Raw genomic sequence first — 19,578 nt, forward strand, 5'->3', positions numbered from 1 at the left:
TTGGCCTGCAGTAGGGGATGACTTTGGCAGGTGGGTCCTAGTAGCATGGCTCATGCCAGTGATATAGGCAGAAATTCCACAGAAGCAGAGGAAGCTCATTTGGGTCTAGCGGACAGTTTTTTCCTAATATTTGTGGGTGATTGGTTCCAGAATCCTATGGATAACAGATCTATGGATGTTCAAGCCCCCTGTAAAAGGTGGTGTGGGATTTCCATTTAACCTATGTACATAGTCCCATGTAAATGATCTCTAGATGAATTATAAGACCAAAAACCATATACATTCTATGTAAATAGTTGTTCTGTTGTATTGTCTAGGGAGTAATGGCAAGAAAATGCCTGTACATGTTCAGTAAGATTCATTTTTCCAGATATAGTAAAAATCTGATACAGTCTACTTTGGATGTAGACTTGATTTTGGAAGAATTTAAAAAGGATGCAAGACTCAGTTTATACTGGGATTTAAATCTTAAGTTGTTAAAGTTTGTCTGCAATGCCGTTAAACAATCTTTACCCTCCCTTCCCATTTTCTAACTAGAAGCCCAGCATCATTAACTCGATAATGCAGGGCTATTCCATCAGAGTGAGCATGGGTACAGATGGGCTGTCAGTGTCTGCCTTTAGAGACTTGCTAGAATAGTAACATGTTTCTCTCTTTCATCCTTCCACTTCTTCAGGAGAATATGAAAGTGTTACTCAGCCTTGCTTGCTTCATAATTCCACTGATTTCTTTGGAGGCTGGTAAGTTAAAATTTTCTTCTAACTAGGTCAATGGAGGGGATGGATGGGTGAGGTTGGGAGAGATGGAAGAGAAGGATGCAAGAGGTGACTTTGGTCAAGATGTATTCATGAACTGACTTGCTGAAGTGAAACCCCTTTGGATAGTTACTTAAGGACAATAAAATAAAACTAAACCTCCCTACTTCCTCCTGTGCTTGTCTGCTTAGAAAAACTATGAATCAGAATACATGCTATACCTTTTTTTAACATTTCCTATTGAGTCCCAAGACACAGAGTCTTCCGTTCCTTGAACTATGTAGCTTGAAGTTCTCTTCAATATCTGGCTTCTCCTGCTCTCACTGACATTGGGAAACTGAGGCCAGGGAGGGGAAGGACCTAGGCTTGGGTGGCTTAGTTTGGGGCTAGCATGCAGGTCTATATTTCTAGTGTCTAGTCTGGGCTTCTTACTACTTTACTGCTGATTGGACTGAGAAGGAAATTCAGGTTTTGTTTGGAGGAAGGTAAAGCAGTCTTTATGAACCCTAAACCAGAAACCTGCAACCAGAAACAATTATTTTCCTTTTCTATTGATTTTCTCCCCCCCCATTCTTTACTGTACATTTAGTTGGTACTTACTATATGCCAGATGTTGGAGATACAGCAGGAAATAATGTAGATAGAAATATCTGCCTGCAAGTAGGAAAGAGATCATCTCTTAGAAATGTCTTCCCATATGAGAGAAAATACATTAACTAAGTAATTATATTATGTGGATAAGCACTAGAAGAAAAAAATGGGAAGGAAAAATGTCATTTTTGGGGTTGGAGGAGACAGAAAGTTAGATTTTTGGTTATAGGGCCAAGAAAGGTGTCACTCAGAAGCTTTTTGGCTTGAACTATAACGAGATTAAGGAGGGGGTTCTCCAGACAGCAGGTTGGGGGTAGAAATATCCAGCATATGAAGAGGCCCTAAGACTAGCAGTACAAATGACAGGAAATAAGATACTTAGCAATGTGACAGATGAGAGAAGTTGTAAGAGATGAGTCTGTTCGATTAATATGGGGATGGTAGAGGGATTGACCAGTAAATCTGACTGAAGTAAGGAATTTGAATGTTCCGTAAGATCCCTCCACCATCCCCCATCAACCAAATAACCTCTCTTCAAAACAAGATCTGACTTCCATTTTAACAAGTTTCTCCTAATCCTATTTTGAGAACAAGTGCTAGTGAGGCAAAGACAGAAAGGTGCCATGTAAGATTGCAATGGGAAAATCCAGGCAAGTCACCATGGTGCCATTTTCTACAGGCTATGATGCTGGCTTTCCTCCTTCACAAGGGTGGCAGAGAGAAATGAGCGTTGATTTTTGGATTTATTGAGTACAGAGACAACAGGGATTTGCAGATGATTGGATGCAAGGTGGGAGGGAAGGGCATGTTAGATTCAGCTGTCCCTTGTGTGTCTAAATGATGATATTGTTAAGGCAGCATGAAGACTGACTCTGGTCTGAGTTGGAGGTAGAAAACAGGACACCTCAGCAAACTGCTGATTTGGGAACTATGAGACTGAAAGAGATCACTGAGTGTGACTAAGAAAAGATACTGTCAAGGATGAGTGCTGAGTCCTTCCAAGGATGTGAGTCAAGCTTCCATTAGCTGATAAAAGCCTGGTCTGGGATGTAGGAGCATCAGGTGAATATCTTTTTTTTTTCTGTCGGTCGTGGGCCTTGAACTCTGGGCCTGGGCACTATCCCCCAGCTCTTCAGCTCAAAGCAAGCACTCTACCACTTGAGCCACAGCGTCACTTCCAGTTTTGTGAGTGGTTTATTGAAGATAAGAATCTCACAGACTGCTGCCAGAGCTGGCTTTGAACAATGATCCTCAGATCTTAGACTCCTGAGTAGCTAGGATTACAGGCGTGAGCCACCTGCGCCCAGCTCAGGTGAATATCTTGTACTACAAGTGTAAAAAGTGTCTTAAGATTGGAGAATGATAATATGGACGTGTTAAATACAGATAGGTCTAGTGAGATCTGTCTGAGAACTGATTATTTGATTTAACAATGTAAAAGTCATGGAGCATCCTTTGTCAGAAATATTTCAGTAGAGTGAGGTAAGCTCAGATAACTAGAAAACATGTCTAGTTGGGTACTTTAATAGCTACTCCTTTATCTCTGCTATTGTTATTGCTATTCCTAGTAATTAAATATTTAGGAGTCCTCATTCTGACCAGGTACCACTCTTATTTCAGTGCTATTTGTAACGGTTTTGAGGGATAACTGAATAGAATAAAGCACACATTGTCAGGTGTAGAGTTTACGGTGTCCACATGAATCTACAATCCTAAAACCAAAATCATAATCAAGATACTCTAGTTTCTTTCAGATCTGAGCCACTTCTGGGTTTTGTTGGTTAATTTATGGTAAGTCTCTTGGATTCACCTGTTTCAGATGGTTTCAAACCTAGATCCTCAGATCTTAACCACCTGAGTAGCTAGGATTACACGTGTGAGCTGCACTGCCCAATTCTTTCAAACCCTTGACCATCCTTCTTTTCCATCTCTCCTCATCTCTAGGCATCACTGATTTGCTTCCAATCTTTGTAGTTTGTGTCCTCTAGAATTTTAAATCATTGTGCAATATGAGCTCTTTGGGAGGGGAGGGGTCTGATTCACTGTTAATTTTGTGATTTATTCATGTCATTTTACCTAATAATACTTGACTTATTTTGTTAGTAGTAATACATTTTATGAACATATCACCTTTGTTTATCCATTGATGGATATTGTGGCTATTTTTAGTTTTTGGCAATTGAAATAAAGGTGCTATTGCTTTAATTCTTTACAAATAGTTTTTCAGTAGGTTGGACATATTTATAGATGTTTCAGTCTTTATCTAGAAAATCTACTATCTGTATTCCTCTTGAACCATTTTTACTGGCAATCTTTTTCCCTCCTGTATATGAGACATACTTTCTATGTTTTGTAGTACTTTGTTGATTTGCAAACATTTTAGTTGCATTGCTGATTTCTGAATTGTGTAGTTGTTGCTTCTGTTCACTTGTTTAATGGATTTCCTGTACTAATCCCCAATATTTCCTGAACTCTGGGGTCACTGAAGTGATTACTTGATTAACTTAGTGGTCAACTAAGGATTGGCTAAATATTTCCTTAAATTTCTTACTGAATTTATTTTGTACTATTTGCTAAGGGCCTCCTATTTGTGTTTGGACCTTCAGCAGTTAGACTATTTATAACTTTGCCTTAGCCTTCATTTCCTGCTTGTGTGTGACCTCACAGTTGTTCAGAGGTGGGAAATTGGTGCATTTTCTGCTCTTGCCAGGGATGAGAACATCCCTGCATGTATGTGTGCTCTTCCTTGTTCCCTAGGAATGTGTCAGTGATTTTCAGATTCCCCTATGGGCTACTGTTCTTATTTGTTCCAACTGGTATTGGAGCCTTGGGGTGCTGTCATATTAAACATTTGGCACTGAGTTTCTTCAACAGACAACCTGGGATAGAGCTTTTCCTGTGGTGTACCAAATCAGGTCAATAACACCACCATTCTATGAATGTAATTTCTGGGAGCTATCAGGTGGGTAGAAAAGTGGCAGTGCTCTGGAAATGCTACTTTATGAAATGTTTTAAACTTATCTGATTCTTCAAGGCTGTTCTATTTCAAGACTATCCTGGAGCTGAGAGACAGGAAATGGGAGGAGTTTAATTTAGAAAGTCACAAACCCTACTGTGCTACTTTGATTTGGTGCAGTATGAATAGAAGCAGTCAGCAGAAAGTTTTGTTTGTTTTCGAAATAACTGATCTTCTGATTGCTCTCTTTGATTTCAAAAAAAATTTGCTAGTCTTTTTTGCTGCTTTTATGGAGGAATGATTGTGAAGACTGTCACTCTACCATTTTGGTGTCCTTTCAGTTTTTTAATCCTTAATTATTGATGCCTTTTTGTTGCGATTGTACATTTTTAAATTAGTTTTAAAATGTCTTACAAATAAAACATTTAATTTTGCATATTTCTATTGTACTCCACAATTTACTAATATTTTGTATGTCTTTTGTAATTTTGACATCGTTTTCATCATAGATAATAATGTTGGCGAATGAAAAACATTTGACTTTCTTTTCAATCTTGATACCAGTACAGTACAAACAAACAATCATTAGAGCAGGTACCTCATTCTGTGTCTGATCTGACTCATGTGATAGTGTCCTTCTTGATGCTCAGGCTGATTCCTTCTAGTTATATCTGTTGAGATTGTTATGCAGTTTTCTTCACATGTGCAATTGCATTGATTGTTATTTTTTTGATGACCCAACTTTGAATTTCTATGATATAGCTAAGTTCATCATGCATGATGTTTTCGGTTACATATTGTAGAATACAATTTGTTAAAATATTACAATGACATTTTGCATGTGTGCTTATGATGGAGATTGGTTTGTGATTTTCTTATAATAGTTTCAGTTTTGGTATCAGAATAATATTGCTCTTGAGGAATGAGAATTTGTGTAAAATTGAAATTATTTCTTTAACACATGTGGTGGGATATATCAGCAAATCCCTCCAAATAGGCTTGAAATGTATTTTGCTATAATGTTTTAACTACAATTCAAGTTCCTTAATAAACACAAGGGAATTCAGACTACTTCATTTTGAAAGAGCTGTGTCTGTGTCTTTCAAAAAATTCTCCCATCCTATTTACGTTTCTGAATTTATTGGCATAAAGTTTTCACAAGTGAGAAATATTACTTCTTTTTCTTGATTGTATAAGCTGTGGATTTATCAGTTTTATTGGAACTAGCTTCTGATATCTTTGGTTTTTCTATATTATTCTTCTGTTTCTTATTGCATTAATTTCTTCTTTAATCTACATTAAGTGCTATTTTATTAAGATATTTTTGTACCTTATAATGTCTCACATTTTAGGAAGCTCTTTGAATTGAGGAAAGATGCAGGCTAAGGGCTGAGTAATCCTTAAGTTGTAGATAGTTTGCATAGAACATGCTGTCCATGAGAATACTGCTTGATCCAGGTCTGCGTCCCTAACCCATCTCTTTACCCAATGCACTAAACCTGTATCACTCTTTCTGTAAATCAGTCCAAAGCCAGGTACCCAACAACTAGGACAGCTTCTCTGCCCAAACTCTGGCTTTTCTATGGGGGTCCCCCAACCACCTGTTCCTCCAAAAACATTGCTCTGGCTTAGGCTTTCTGCCCTCTCCTAACCAACCTGTCTGTGATGGGGAGCACTCCTTTCTGGAAATGTAGTTTTTAAAAAACTCTCTCAATGACATTGGCCTCTCTGCATCTTCATTCTGCTTACTGTCTCCTTTAATTTTTTCTACCTTTCCTAGTTTCCTAATATAAAATCATTATCAATTTGAAATGTTTTCTTTTCCTTTTATAAGAATTTGGTGTGTATCACTTCCTCTTCAAGCACTGCTTTTGTGGTATGTCACATATGTGTATTTTTTAAAAAGTATCTAGTACTCCTATTTTATTTTTAATTTAATTGTAAAGTTTTTATGTTTTTTTCTTTACCATTTGATGTGTGTTTTCTTTACCATTCAGGTAATAGTGCTTTCTGATCTTCCTTTTAGGTCCTTATTTGACTCGTGGTTTATTTAGAAATGTATAGTTTTCAAATGCATGAGGATTCTCAAATATCTTGTTACAGATTTCTAATTTCTTCTTGAATCATTATAAATTTATTGAATCCCGGATTATAGGAAAGGATATAGATATTACAGTAAAATTTTAAAGGGTTCTTTATATTATTGTTACTATTATTGTGTAAGTGTATGTGTGTGTATGTGTTTGTGTGTGTGTGTGTGTGTGTGTGTGTGTGTGTGTGCCAGTACAGTACTGAGGTTTGAGCCATGGCTTGGGCACTACCACTTAGTGTATTTACTCAAGGCTGGTGCTGTACCACCTAAGCCACAGCTTCACTTCCTTTAAAGCCTTCTTAGAATGTATATCTTACTATTGTTGGGTAAAATTTTTCTCTTAATCTCAATTCCACCAAACTGGCTGAATGCTTCTGTATCATTATATTTCTATGTAAAATTAAAAAAAATTAAAAATAGCATATATTAGTTGTATGGGGAGGTATTCACTGTAACATTTTTACACATGTAGGAATGTTTTCCAATCTCTTTCCTTTCTCCCAACAAGATCTTGTAACCCCTTATCATCTTCTTAAAGTAATGTCAATGGGTTTCATTGTTGTATTCTTCTTCACAGTATTATCAACTGTACTATGAATCTTTGTGAGTGGGTTTGGAAATATTTGATTGAAATTACACTTTTCTCTAGTTCTTGCAGTTTTGTCTCATGTATTCCTAAGCATTGTTGATATAAGTATCAACAGTGCTGTTGTATTCCTTTTGATGAGTGACTTCTTCATTATGAAATGACTACTTGCTCTCATAATATTCTTTAATATAATAAGTCACTCAAGCTATTTATTTATTTATTTATTTTTATGCTAGTACTGGAGATGAACTCAGGGTTTGGGCACTATCCTTTAGCTTTTTTGCTCAAGGCTGGCACTCTACCACTTGAGCCAAAGCTCCACTCCAGCATTTTGGTGCTTAATTGGAGATGAGACTCTCACAGACTTTCTTGTCTGTGGTTTGATCCTCAGATCTCAATTCTCTGGCTAGCTAGGATTACAGGTTTGAGACACCAGTATTCAGCCTTATTTATTTTTATTAAGTATTGGTAATAAGTAAATTGCCTGTGTTTATGGCATGCAACATGATGTTTTAGTTTGTGTACAGATTACAACACAGGTATCGAGCACAGGCTTTCTTTTGATTTGTGTTAGCATGATATACCTTTTTTCAGTTTATAACTGTGTATATGTATGTATATGTTAGATGCCATGGAGTTGGCTTTTTAAGCAATCTGATCATTTCTGCCTTTCAGAAACGGCAGTTAGATTATTTACACTGTAATGTTATGACAAATATACTTGGGCTTAGTGCTAAGATTTGGTTGTTTTGTTATCTATTTATCCATCAGTCCTGCTATTTGTCCTTTTTTTCTGCCCTTTAAATTGAGGATTTTAATGACTTATGTTGCCATCAGAGTTGCCTTATTAAATCACAATTATTATTCTATGCGTTTTGACATTATTGCTCTACGACATAGATACTCATCTTTAAGTTATCATTGTTTTTCTTCTGGGATACTACATAGTTTCTCCTAGCATATAAAATATCTGATATAATTTGTATCCATGTTTCCTTTCTTGAACTTTGCAGTGTTTGCTTCTTTTGTCTTGTTTAATTTGTTGTTGTTTTTTGCAGGTCCTAGGGCTTGAACTCTGGGCCTGGGCATTGTCCCTGAGCTCCTTTTTGTTCAAGTTTAGTGCTCTATTACTTGAGCTACAGCTCCACTACTGGTCTTTCTGGGTATTAATTAGAGATGAGAGTCTCATGGACTTTCCTACCCTGGCTGCCTTTGGACCTCGATACTCAAAGCTCAGTCTCCAGAGTAGCTAGGATTACAGGCATGAGTGAATGGTGTCTGACTCTTGCAGTGTATTTATTCCTTACATCTTTACCTGGTGCAAACGTATTACATGAAAAAAATGGAAGAACTAGGGATGGAAAACTTCAATATGGGTGAGTTGATGCAATATTAAGACCCAAAAGACACAATGAATCCCAAGTGAAGGAAACACAAAGGAAATTATGCAAAACACTCAATAATCAAACATGTAAAGTGTGTATTACTTTAAACATTTAGTTTCCTTTAAAGAGGCTTAAATAACTACCTATGTAGTTAACATTTTTATTTCTCATTCTTTGATCTAAATTGACTTTTATCTGATGATCTTTTCCTTCTTTCTGAAGGATTTCCTGCATCTTTTCTAGGAGTATAAGTCTACTGGTGATTAGATTACTTTCTAAAGCCTTTATAAATCAGCAAGCACATTTCCCTTCACCTTTTTCAATGGATGTAGAGTTTTAGCTTGTGATTTTGTTTGTTTCCTTTGCTTCTCTCACTGACTTGTGTTGTTTTTAGAAAGTAGGCTGCATATTGTTTGTCTTTGTTGTGTTATAAAAATTGTGTCTGTTTTCTCTGGCAGCTTAAAAGATTTTCTTTCTGTTTTAACAATTTGATTATTGAGTGTTTTGCCTAATTTCCATTTTGTTTCTTTTACTTGGGATTCATTGTGTCTTTTGGGCCTTAAGACTGCATCATCTCACCCATATTGAAGTTTTCCACCCATCGTTCTTCCATTTTTTCTGTTTTTATTACTTCTATAGCAATTCATATTACACTTTGATGCCTCTAGGGTATGTGTTCATTTTTCTTTTCTTTTTCTTCTTCTTCTTTTTTTTTTGGTCGGTCATGGGGCTTGAACTCTGGGCTATCCCTCAGCTCTTCAGGTCAAGGTGAACACTCTACCACTTGAGCCACAGCAACACTTCCAGTTTTCTAGTGGTTTATTAGAGATAAGAGTCTCACAGACTTTCCTTGCCTGGGCTGGCTTTGAACCATGATCTTCAGATCTCAGCCTCCTGAGTAGCTAAGATTACAGGTGTGAGCTGCCGGCGCCCGGTTGTGTTCATTTTTCTACCACATAAAGAATTAAGAGTCCTAGAAAACCAACAAGAACATGATAAAGGCAAAAAAAAAAGCCCCTAAACAGAGAATCCAAGAATCCTAAGAAGAACCCAGCTGGCACAGCCTGCAAGAAAGTGAATAACATGGCAGGAACTACCAAACACCTCTCAGTCTTAACTCTCAATATTATGGACTTAACTCTACAATTAAGTGAAAAACACTGTCTAGTTGGATCAAAAACCAAGATCCTTCTATTTGCTGCCTTCAAAGCTGGAATAAAATCTACCAAACAAACGGCCCCCATAAGCAGGCAGGAGTTGCAATCCTAATATCAGATTAAAATAGATTTCAAATTAAAATTAGGGAGAAGACATAAAGAAGGTCACTATATACTAATTAAGGGATCTCTCCTCCAGGAGGATATTACAATTCTAAATATCTATTCACCAAACAATAGAGCACTCAGATTTACCCAAGAAACACTACTTTGCCTAAAATCACACGTAGCTCCAAAGACATTAATTGTTGGGGACTTTACCACAACACTATCCATGCTGGATAGATTGACCCGGCAAAAACGCAACAGAGAAACCTCAGATCTAAACAACTGAATAGATCAACTAGATTTAACAGACATCTACCAAATATTTCACCCAGCAACATCAGAATACACATTCTTCTCAGCAGAACATGGAATATTCTCCAAAATAGACCACATTTTAGGTTATAAAGCAAATTTGCCCAAACTCAGAAACATTGAAATTATGCCCTGCATTCTCTCAGGCCACAAGGGAATAAAATTAGAACTTAACACCAAAAGCCACCAAAGAAAGTCCTGTAACACATAGAGGAGGAACAACACACTGTTGAACCAGCAGTGGGTCATGGAAGAGATTAGAAAGGAAATTCAAATGTTCATGATATTTAATGAAAAAGAACACACAAAATACCGGCTCCTCTGGGACACAGCAAAGGCAATACTCAGAGGCAAGTTTACAGCTCTGAGTTCTTACATCAACAAATTGCAGATCTGAAACCAACAATTTAATGAGGCACCTGAAGCTCCTTGTAAAAGAGCACAAGCTAACCCCAATACAGTAGATGAAAGCAAATGATTAAAATTAAACCATAATTAAGTGAATTAGAGTCCAAGAAAACATAGAAAGAATCAACAAAATAAAGAGTTGGTTCTTTGAAAAAATTAACAAAATTGACAGACCCTTAGCAAATCTTATCAGAAAAAGAACAGAACACAACCAAATAAACAAACTCAGAGATGAGACTGGAAACATCACCACAGAAACAACTAAGATTCAGAACATTATAAGGGAATACTTTCTCAAACCTTTATGCTAATAAGCTTGAGAATCAGGAAGAAACGGATGAATTTCTAGCAAATATTGACATGCCCAAACTAAACCAATATGAATTAAACCAACTTAACAGACCCATATCAGGCCTCAAAATACAAACAACAATAAAAGACCTCCCACCCAAGGACCAGATGAATTTATAGCTGAAATCTACAAGGCCTTTAAAGCAGAACTCACACCAATACTCTTCCAACTCTTCAATGAAATTGAAAGTGAAAGTCGACTACCAAACTCTTTCTATGAAGCCATCATAACCCTCATCTTAAAACCAGGCAGGGACTCATCAAATAAAGAGAACTATAGACCCTTTTCTTTGATTAACATCGATGCAAAACTTCTCAACAAAATTTTGGCCAATTGACTTCAACAACTCATAAAAAAAATCATACACAATGGCTAAACAGGATTCATTTTAGGGATGCAAAGCTGGTTCAATATACGCAAATCAATATAATTCATCAATCAATAAGAGCAAGGATAAGAGCCACATGATTATCTCAATAGATTCAGTAAAAGCATTTGACAAGATCAAAAATCCCTTTATGATGGAAGCTCAGGAAAAACTAGGAATCCATGGAACATTCCTCAATATAATAAAGGCTGTGTATGACAAACCTACAGCCAGCATTACTCTTAATGGTGAAAAGCTAAAGCCATTTCCTCTAAATTCAAGAACAAGACAAGAATGTCCACTCTCTTTACTTCTCTTCAATTTAGTATGAGAATGCCTAGCTACAGCAATAAGACAAGATGCAAACATAAAGGGGATCTAAATAGGGAAAGAAGAAGTAAAACTCTCCCTTTTTGCAGATGACACAATCTTGTATTTAAAGAACCCATGGACTCCACTCCCAAATTGAGCTGATCCAAAAACTTTGGCAAAGTAGCAGGGTCTAAAATTAGCCCTCAAAAATCAATGGCTTTTCTGCATGCCAACAATGAGAAAAGAGTGGCTGAACTCAGTAAAGCAACTCCTTTTATAATAGTCCCACAAAAAATAAAATGCTTAGGAGTTAACTAATGAAGTGAAGGGCCTCTACAATGAAAACTTTAAAAACCTGAAAAAGGAAATTAAAGCAGAAATAAGGAAGTGGGAAAAAACTCCCATGCTCCTGGATTATGAGGATCAACATGGTGAAAATGTCAATACTGCCAAAGGCTATCTACAAATTCAATGCGATACTTATCAATATTCAGTATCAATATCATTCTTCAATGAAATAGAAGGAGCAACTGAAAAATTCATATGGAACAATAAAAGACCCAAATAGCAAAAACAATCCTTAGCAGAAAGAACAGTGCTGAAGGAATATCAATACCAAATTTCAAACTCTACTACAAAGCCATAATAATCAAAACAGCCTGGTACTGGCACAAGAACAGACCTGACGACCAATGGAATAGAACTGAAGACCCAGAAATGAACCCACAGACCTATAGCTTCCTAATCTTTGATAAGAGAGCTAAAAATAGAATGGAAGAATGACAGAGTCTTCAGTAAATGGTGCAGGCAACATTGGTTAATCACTTGTAGAAAACTAAAGCTAGATCCTTGTATATCACCCTGCACCAGAATCAACTCCAAATGGATCAAAGACCTCAAAGTCAAAGCAGGTATCTTAAAAACATTACAGGAAGGAATAGGAAAAACCCTAGGTCTCCTTGGCACAGGCTGAAATTTTCTTAATAAAGACCCAGAAACACAACAAATCAAAGAAAGGTTGGACAAATGGGATTGCATGAAACTGCAGAGCTTCTGCATTGCAAAGGAAATAGTTAGCAAGATCAATAGAAAGCCCAAGGATTGGGAGAAGAACTTCACTAGCCATACAAGGGATAAGGGTCTCATATCTAAAATATACCTAGAACTCAAAAAATTAAATCCTCCAAAAATAAACCCTCAGAATTAAACCACCCCATCAACAGGTGGGCTAAAGACTTAAGGATAGTCTTCTCTGAAGAGGAAATATGAATGGCCAATAGACACATGAAGAAATGCTCAATTTTTCTAGCCATAAAAGAAATGCAAATCAAGACAACATTGAGATTTCACCTCACCCCAGTCAGAATGGCTATAATAAAAATCTAATAACAACAGATGCTGGAGGCAATGTGGCCAAAAGGGAACCCTACAGTTTTGTTGGTGGGAGTGTAAACTTGTTCAACCACTTTGGAAAGCAGTATGGAGGTCCCTCAAAAGACTCCACATAGAGCTCCCCTATGACCCAGCAATCCCACCTTTTTGCATTTACCCAAATGAAAACAAACAAGGCCTTACTAAAGTTACCAGCACAACTATGTTTACCATAGCTTAGATATGGAACCAGCCCAGATGCCTGGCTGGCTCTGAACCACAATCTCAGATCTCAGCCTCCTGAGTAGTTACAATTACAGGTATGAGTCAATGGCAGCCAGCTACTTTTGTGTTCTTAAAACATGTTCTTGACTATTGTTCTGACAGAATGGTGTTACTTGAAATTGATTCTATTCTTTAATAGACTCAGAAAAGGACAGAGTCTATGATGAATGTCTCCCCATCTGAATGAGTCTACACCATTTGGGGCACTCTATATGATGTGTCATGATTTTGATGGGTGTCTCTAGAGCCTTCTGGCTTTGGGGATAAGCAATGATTTGCAGTGTTGTGTGTACTCCAGGCTTACTCCTTATCATTCTTTGGTAATTCTCATTCTAGCCTTAGGCAATTTGCTAATGTTCTGATACTGATTGTACTTGTCTAGAAATGCAAGTGATCTATAAACCCTCTTGCTGTATAAGCAGATCCATTTCAGCATTTGCTAGCATCTACACAGAGTCCTGACTCTACTTCTCAACTTACAGATACTGACTAGCTTTCTGTAGTGTTTTGTCTCTTCAGTTTCAGCCTGGCAGGTATGTGAGAAGTAATTTTGGGCTATGAACAGGCTCCCCTTCTTCATTTCGCATCTTTGTGAGATCTCTGTCTTTTTGTTTCTTCATGTTTAATATGTTCAATAGCATTGTTCTATGTACTTTGTTTATTTTTCGATGTTTGTGTGGGGAGATTCTGTACTAAGTGGGTGTCTCTCTTCCTAAACTGTCATCATTTTTAAGAAAATGAAGAGTAAGAAATGTTAAGAGACTAGACAAATTGTGTGTAGCACACAGGTAATCCATGATACATCTGTAACTGAAAGCCAATTTTCCAGACTCCCAAGATGTGGCTGTTAATCATCAGCTTTTATGAACTGGTATATTTGGTCACTAACCTGTTTATAGATAGGTACTACAATAGGAAATGCTGGAACATTTTTTCATGAAAAGTACTCCCTTTTTCTCTCTTTAAAAGATAAATGTAAAGAACGTGAAGAATATATAATTTTCCTTGCATCTGCAAATGAAATCGATGTCCGTGCCTGTCCTCTTAACCCAAATGAAAACAAGGGCACCATAATTTGGTATAAAAATGATAGCACGACACCCATATCTACAGCACAAGATGACAGGATTCATCAGCAGAAAAATAAACTTTGGTTTGTTCCTGCGAAGGTAGAGGACTCAGGACATTACTATTGTGTAGTAAGGTAAGGAAGGAATTTATATATTACCAATGTGTCCTAAGTATATACAATAGTGAAAGATAAGATATTAATTTCCATAATTTTCCATTTTAGAAATTCAACTTACTGCCTCAAAATTAAAATAACTACTAGTATTTTGGAGAATGAGCCTGACTTGTGCTATAATTCACAAGTTATATTTACACAGAGACTGCATATTGCAGAAGACGGGAAACTTGTGTGCCCTCATTTGGATTTTTTTAAAGATGAAAATGAAGAGTTACCTCAAGTCCAGTGGTATAAGGTAATTTTGTTATTAACATAATATTTTACTTGTCCAGTAAATGACATTTTTTTGCATTGGATAGGCAAATGAATCTGCAAAAGTGGTTTTCAAATGGTTTCTTCTGTAGGGAGAAACAAAATATTGCATTGTAATATTGCATTCATTTTATTTGGAGCTTAACTGAGATGTTACTAGTATTTGTATTTAACTTAGTATAGATGAGAAAGTAGTAGTAGAAATAAAACATGTGTAAGGTGAAGACTGATAAAAATTTCAAATATTTAATTGATAACTGTTTATTGCAATATATGTAATTTGTAAGTGGGTTGATTAGCATCCTGTGGAACACTTCATGTTCCCCTTGATCCAGTGGAACTTAGAGAATCATCTTTTAGAAGTTAGGAAATACAAAAGAAATAAACTTAGCAAAGAAAGGAAACACGCCATTGACAAACTACAGCATTAGCAGTTTCATTGGACATGTGTTCTTGCAAAATAAATTTGTCTTCATTTGCCTTTGTAGTATAAGGCTCTGGGCATAAAAATCTTAGTAGTAAAGAACATAATTAACATTTTCTTTTTCAAGAAAAAATTATGATATCAAAACTGATTGAACCCAAGCAACCATTCAATTACTTTTTAATATTAGTTAACTAATGGGGAAGATGGAGTTTTTATTGGCAAATAGGGAGAACTAACCAATATTCAATATTTCTTTTCTTTATTTTTATTTAGGATTGCAAACCTCTACTTCTCGATAATAGTTTATTCATTGGAGTGAAAAATCAACTCATTGTGAAGAATGTCTCTGAGTACCATAGAGGGCATTATACTTGTCTTGTATCCTACACCTACTTGGGAAAGCAATACAATATTACCCGAGTAATTGAATTTTTTACTTTAGGTGAGTCATAGCCTAATTCTAGGAGTTTGGATCGTGGATTTTCCAAAGACCATGATTCTAATAGTGCTTTCACAGTCCAGAGTGAAGCTCAGTGACTCCACAAAGGTTCCCATGGTTCTGATTATTTTTGTTACTGCATACTATGTAAATATATTTCACTCCCATTTTAAATGTAATACCACTTAAATGGAGATGTCATGAGCTAACATTTTCCAAATGCTGCAGTAGGCTTCTTAGATGTGTCTAAACACGATTCTGCTGGACTGCTCTGGGGCTCTTTGGCTAGTGTAGGAGAAGGTTCTGAGATCCTGAACTTGAGATGTCTAAGGTCTGTCATCAAGAGCCTTTAGCATTAGATTAGGGGTATAGCTTAGATATGGAGCATTTGCATAGAATCCTTGAGCTTTTAGTTCAATTCTCAACACAGAAAATGGAGAGAAAAAAGAAGAATCTTTGCCATGAATGGGGTGGAAGACAATAGGCTGTGGCACAGATTTTGTTCCCAGAATCTAGCTCTGGTTCATTCTATGTTAGCTCCTTTACTTAATCTCTCTAAGTCTATTTCCCTCTTGATAAGATGGTACTACCTCCTAAAGTTGTTGGGAAGACTAGGGATCAGATATGCTCACCTGGTAGACATGTGCCTAATACAAAATAGTGCTTGGCACAAAGCAAGTGTGCAACTAATAGGTGCTTAGGAGTTATTCTTCATTTTTCTTGTCTGTATAATCATGGCTCATAGTTAAAACGATTTCTTAAGAAATGTACTTCCACAAATTGCCTAGATGGAAATGAACAGAAGATTTAATCTTTCTATTACTATCAATCTTAAGCAAGAAGAATTTAAGAATATTTTTACAAGGGTTGCTTATTAGTAATTATATTGGGGAAACTGTTATAAAAATTGGGACCATCCTAGGACAGGATAATCCCAAATATAGTTAATCCTATAAACAATTATTTTCTTCGGAGATTAATTTTATTGAATAAAAATGAATTTCTTACTTTGATCCCATAAGGATCGGTGAGTCTTAATGTTCAGTGGTCTTAATTTTATGGCTATTCTTGAGTTTCCAGCAACCTTCTCCTGATTATTGTTTACCGGTAGTTATTGTTACTATTTCTTTGCTTAAGACACAACATATAAAGCAATAGGTAGAATTCTAGGAAGAATTAGGCACTGAGAAATTCCACATAAATGTGGTGTAAACATTCTCTGTCAATCTCAATTGTATAAATAATACAGTTCACTCAGGGTTCCCAGCCCAGTGATACTTAGTGATATTTTGCTCTTTCTTGGACTCAAAAGTATTTATTGAATATATACTCTGTGTGAAGAACTCTTATATGTAGATCAATAAACAAAATGGAAATATTCTGTCTTTCTAGTGTTTAATTATTTATTTGCCTATACTGGAATATTAGTAGTACATTCAAATTCATTGATTGTCAATTACCTCTTGGTAACAGAGGAATACTGACTCTAAACTTTGGAGCCAGTAGTCTGAAGATGAGTCAAATTTATTTGTGAAGCCCTTCATAGTTTTCTGCTTATTTTAGTAAATTGTGTCAGATTGCTTGGCATTCAGCAATAACCACATTTCCTCTCTTTTGGGTCTAATGATTCAAAGTTACTAAACACAGTTCATTTTTCTGGCCAAAAAGGTACTTTTCCATAGCTACTGCTTTTTTTTTTTTTTTGTCTTGAGTGAAGTCCTTTTCAAAACAGCAGCAGGGTCCTGGTGGTGGTGATGGTGGTGGTGGTGGTGGTGGTAGTGTGTGTGTGTGTGTGTGTTTGTGAGAGAGAGAGAAAGAGAGAGAGAGCGTGAGAGAGTCATTCCTTTTGGCTCAAAGGGCCCCTTTTACTGTAGGTAAAACATTCTCTGGCTGCTTTCTACATTTGGTTCTTTCCTTCTCTTCTTCCCTCCTCTCTCATGCTCTTTGTCCTTTAAGTGCTCCAGAAACAATTTGGCCAGCTGTCATTTAGCATGTTGTGCAAGTGTGATTCTGACCCATAAGAGTCTGAGAAGTCCTGTGTTTGGGTTTTTTTTTTTCAGATGAAATCAAGCCCCATAGACCTGTGATTCTGAGTCCAGTGAACGAGACAAAAGAAGTGAACTTAGGTAAGTGAGTTCCAAACAGGAAATGCTGAAAACCTTATTTAGAACTGAAGATGAAGATAAATTATACATTTAATATATATAATCAAAGCCTTTACTGAATAAACCAGTATAGAGAGGGGATGTGGCACAGAGTATATTTTAACTTTCCCCCTCTGTGCTATCAGAAATTGAAACTAGGGCTTTCTGCATGATAGGCAAGCATTCTTATCACTTGAGCCATAGCCTCAGCCCATGACCGTCTGTCTGTCCTTCCTTCCTTCCTTCCTTCCTTCCTTCCTTCCTTTCCTTCCTTCCTTCCTTCCTTCCTTCCTTCCTTCCTTCCTTCCTTCCTTCCTTCCTTCCTTCCTTCCTTCCTTCCTTCCTTCCTTCCTTCCTTCCTTCCTTCCTTCCATGTTACCTCTTGTGGCAAAAATGTAGCCATATCTAATTTGCCTACTCCTACTTTGTTGAGGATACTCACTACCTACAAAAACACCAATTGAAGGCCAAGTTCAAGGAGCAAGAATGTAACTTATACTGCCACCGTATTTATCATCAGAATTAAGCTGTTAGGAAGAAGTAAGACTACAGATAAAAAAAATATGATAATTATGCTAGAAAAATATTTTTCCAAGTTAGTGAAAAAGTTTTGTTTCAAGAATACAGAATCATCTTTTTACACACTTGTGAGTATCCTGCTTGCCACCAGGGAGTCTGGAGTTTCATTTGTTTATAGGTGGAATGGTGAGGCAGGGAACATCTGCGATCCCCATGCTCCAAAAGCTGAGGCAGAGGGATTAAAAGTTCAAAGCCAGACTTTGAAAAACATCAAGAGGGAGGGAGCAAAGGAGGACATTGGGGGAAGGGGAGAGGAGAGAATAGAAAGGAGAGAGAAAAGGAAGAAGGGAGGGTAGAATATATTTAGCCTGAGTATAAATATTTAGATCAACAGAGAAAGTCCAAAATAAGAAAAACAACACATAAGACAATGAAAAAAAGACCTCATAAATCTAAAAGAAAATGTATATCAGTAGTCTTCTTGATTTGATGGTAGAAAGGACCTTTTAGAAGAAGATATATATATACAGTGGAAAATATGTTTTAAATATATAAATTTTGACCAAAGAGTAATGCATAGATACATATATACATAGATAGATGAATATACATAGATAGCCATATCTAAAAAGAGATATACATCAAAGAATTTTCATAAACAAAAGTAAAATGAAGGAAGGTTACCTGAGTTTTTTGGAGCATTGTCGGGGAATGTGGAGCACATTTCCCTATGATGGAGGAGTCCCTGCTGGTCGGGAAAGATAGTCTGAGATGGAGTTGGATCATGGACTAGGTGCTTTAGGAACAGTTCTTAAAAGAAAAGCCAGCTTATAAATATGTGGTAATTTAAAATGAGTCCAGACATGTGGATGTACTGGGAGTGGATCTCAGTGGAAGAAAATTACCAGTTTTATGTTGCTGGGTTTAATCCCCAGCACAACAAAAAGTAATAACATACCACACGTGCACACATGCATGTGCACACGCATGTGCACACACACACACACACACACATACACCAATAATTTAAAAATGTTGGTGAAAATTTATTTTATTGTATTCATGGACCTTCTTTGAGTTTTACTTCCTGGTTTAAATTCAAAGCAATGCTTCTGGACATAGATAAACCTTGCTGTATAAACAAGGCTGTTCATAGGGTATTAACCATAATAATGAGAAATTAAAAACAGAGTAGGCTTAACAATAGGAAAATCTAAATTAGAGTACATCTGTATTAAGAAATCCTAAGCAGCCACAAACCAGCCAGTTTGGGAGGAGTGACCATAGAGGCTGAAATTCCCAATTCACAGCCTGTTATAAAATAGGTAATAAAATTTCACAAAGTTTCATAGGTACATACAGAGAAGAGAAGGAAGAATACAGTTACAGTTACTAACAGTGCCTATCTGAGGAGGGTGATGTTAAGGACAAAGGTACTTTTTTTTTTCTCTTCACTTTTTTTCTATAATTCCGAATGTTATCTACTAGCCATTTAGTAATACAGATAG

General features: G+C 36.5%; 1 protein-coding gene across 2 annotated transcripts in view; it reads left to right on the forward strand.

The window, feature by feature from the left end:
* Positions 1 to 19,578, forward strand: part of Il1r1 (interleukin 1 receptor type 1) — an 84,561-nt gene that overhangs the window by 57,301 nt on the left and 7,682 nt on the right. For both annotated transcript variants that reach the window (XM_042695451.1, XM_042695450.1), the window contains exons 3-7: positions 677 to 740; positions 14,010 to 14,244; positions 14,335 to 14,524; positions 15,242 to 15,410; positions 17,468 to 17,533. In XM_042695451.1, coding sequence (XP_042551385.1) covers positions 683 to 740; positions 14,010 to 14,244; positions 14,335 to 14,524; positions 15,242 to 15,410; positions 17,468 to 17,533 — 718 coding nt within the window. In that variant the 5' untranslated portion in view covers positions 677 to 682. The remainder of the gene's footprint in view (positions 1 to 676; positions 741 to 14,009; positions 14,245 to 14,334; positions 14,525 to 15,241; positions 15,411 to 17,467; positions 17,534 to 19,578) is intronic.

The sequence above is a fragment of the Dipodomys spectabilis genome, unplaced genomic scaffold, assembly GCF_019054845.1.
Source record: "Dipodomys spectabilis isolate Male_0828 unplaced genomic scaffold, ASM1905484v1 ptg000187l, whole genome shotgun sequence".
NCBI lineage: Eukaryota > Metazoa > Chordata > Mammalia > Rodentia > Heteromyidae > Dipodomys > Dipodomys spectabilis.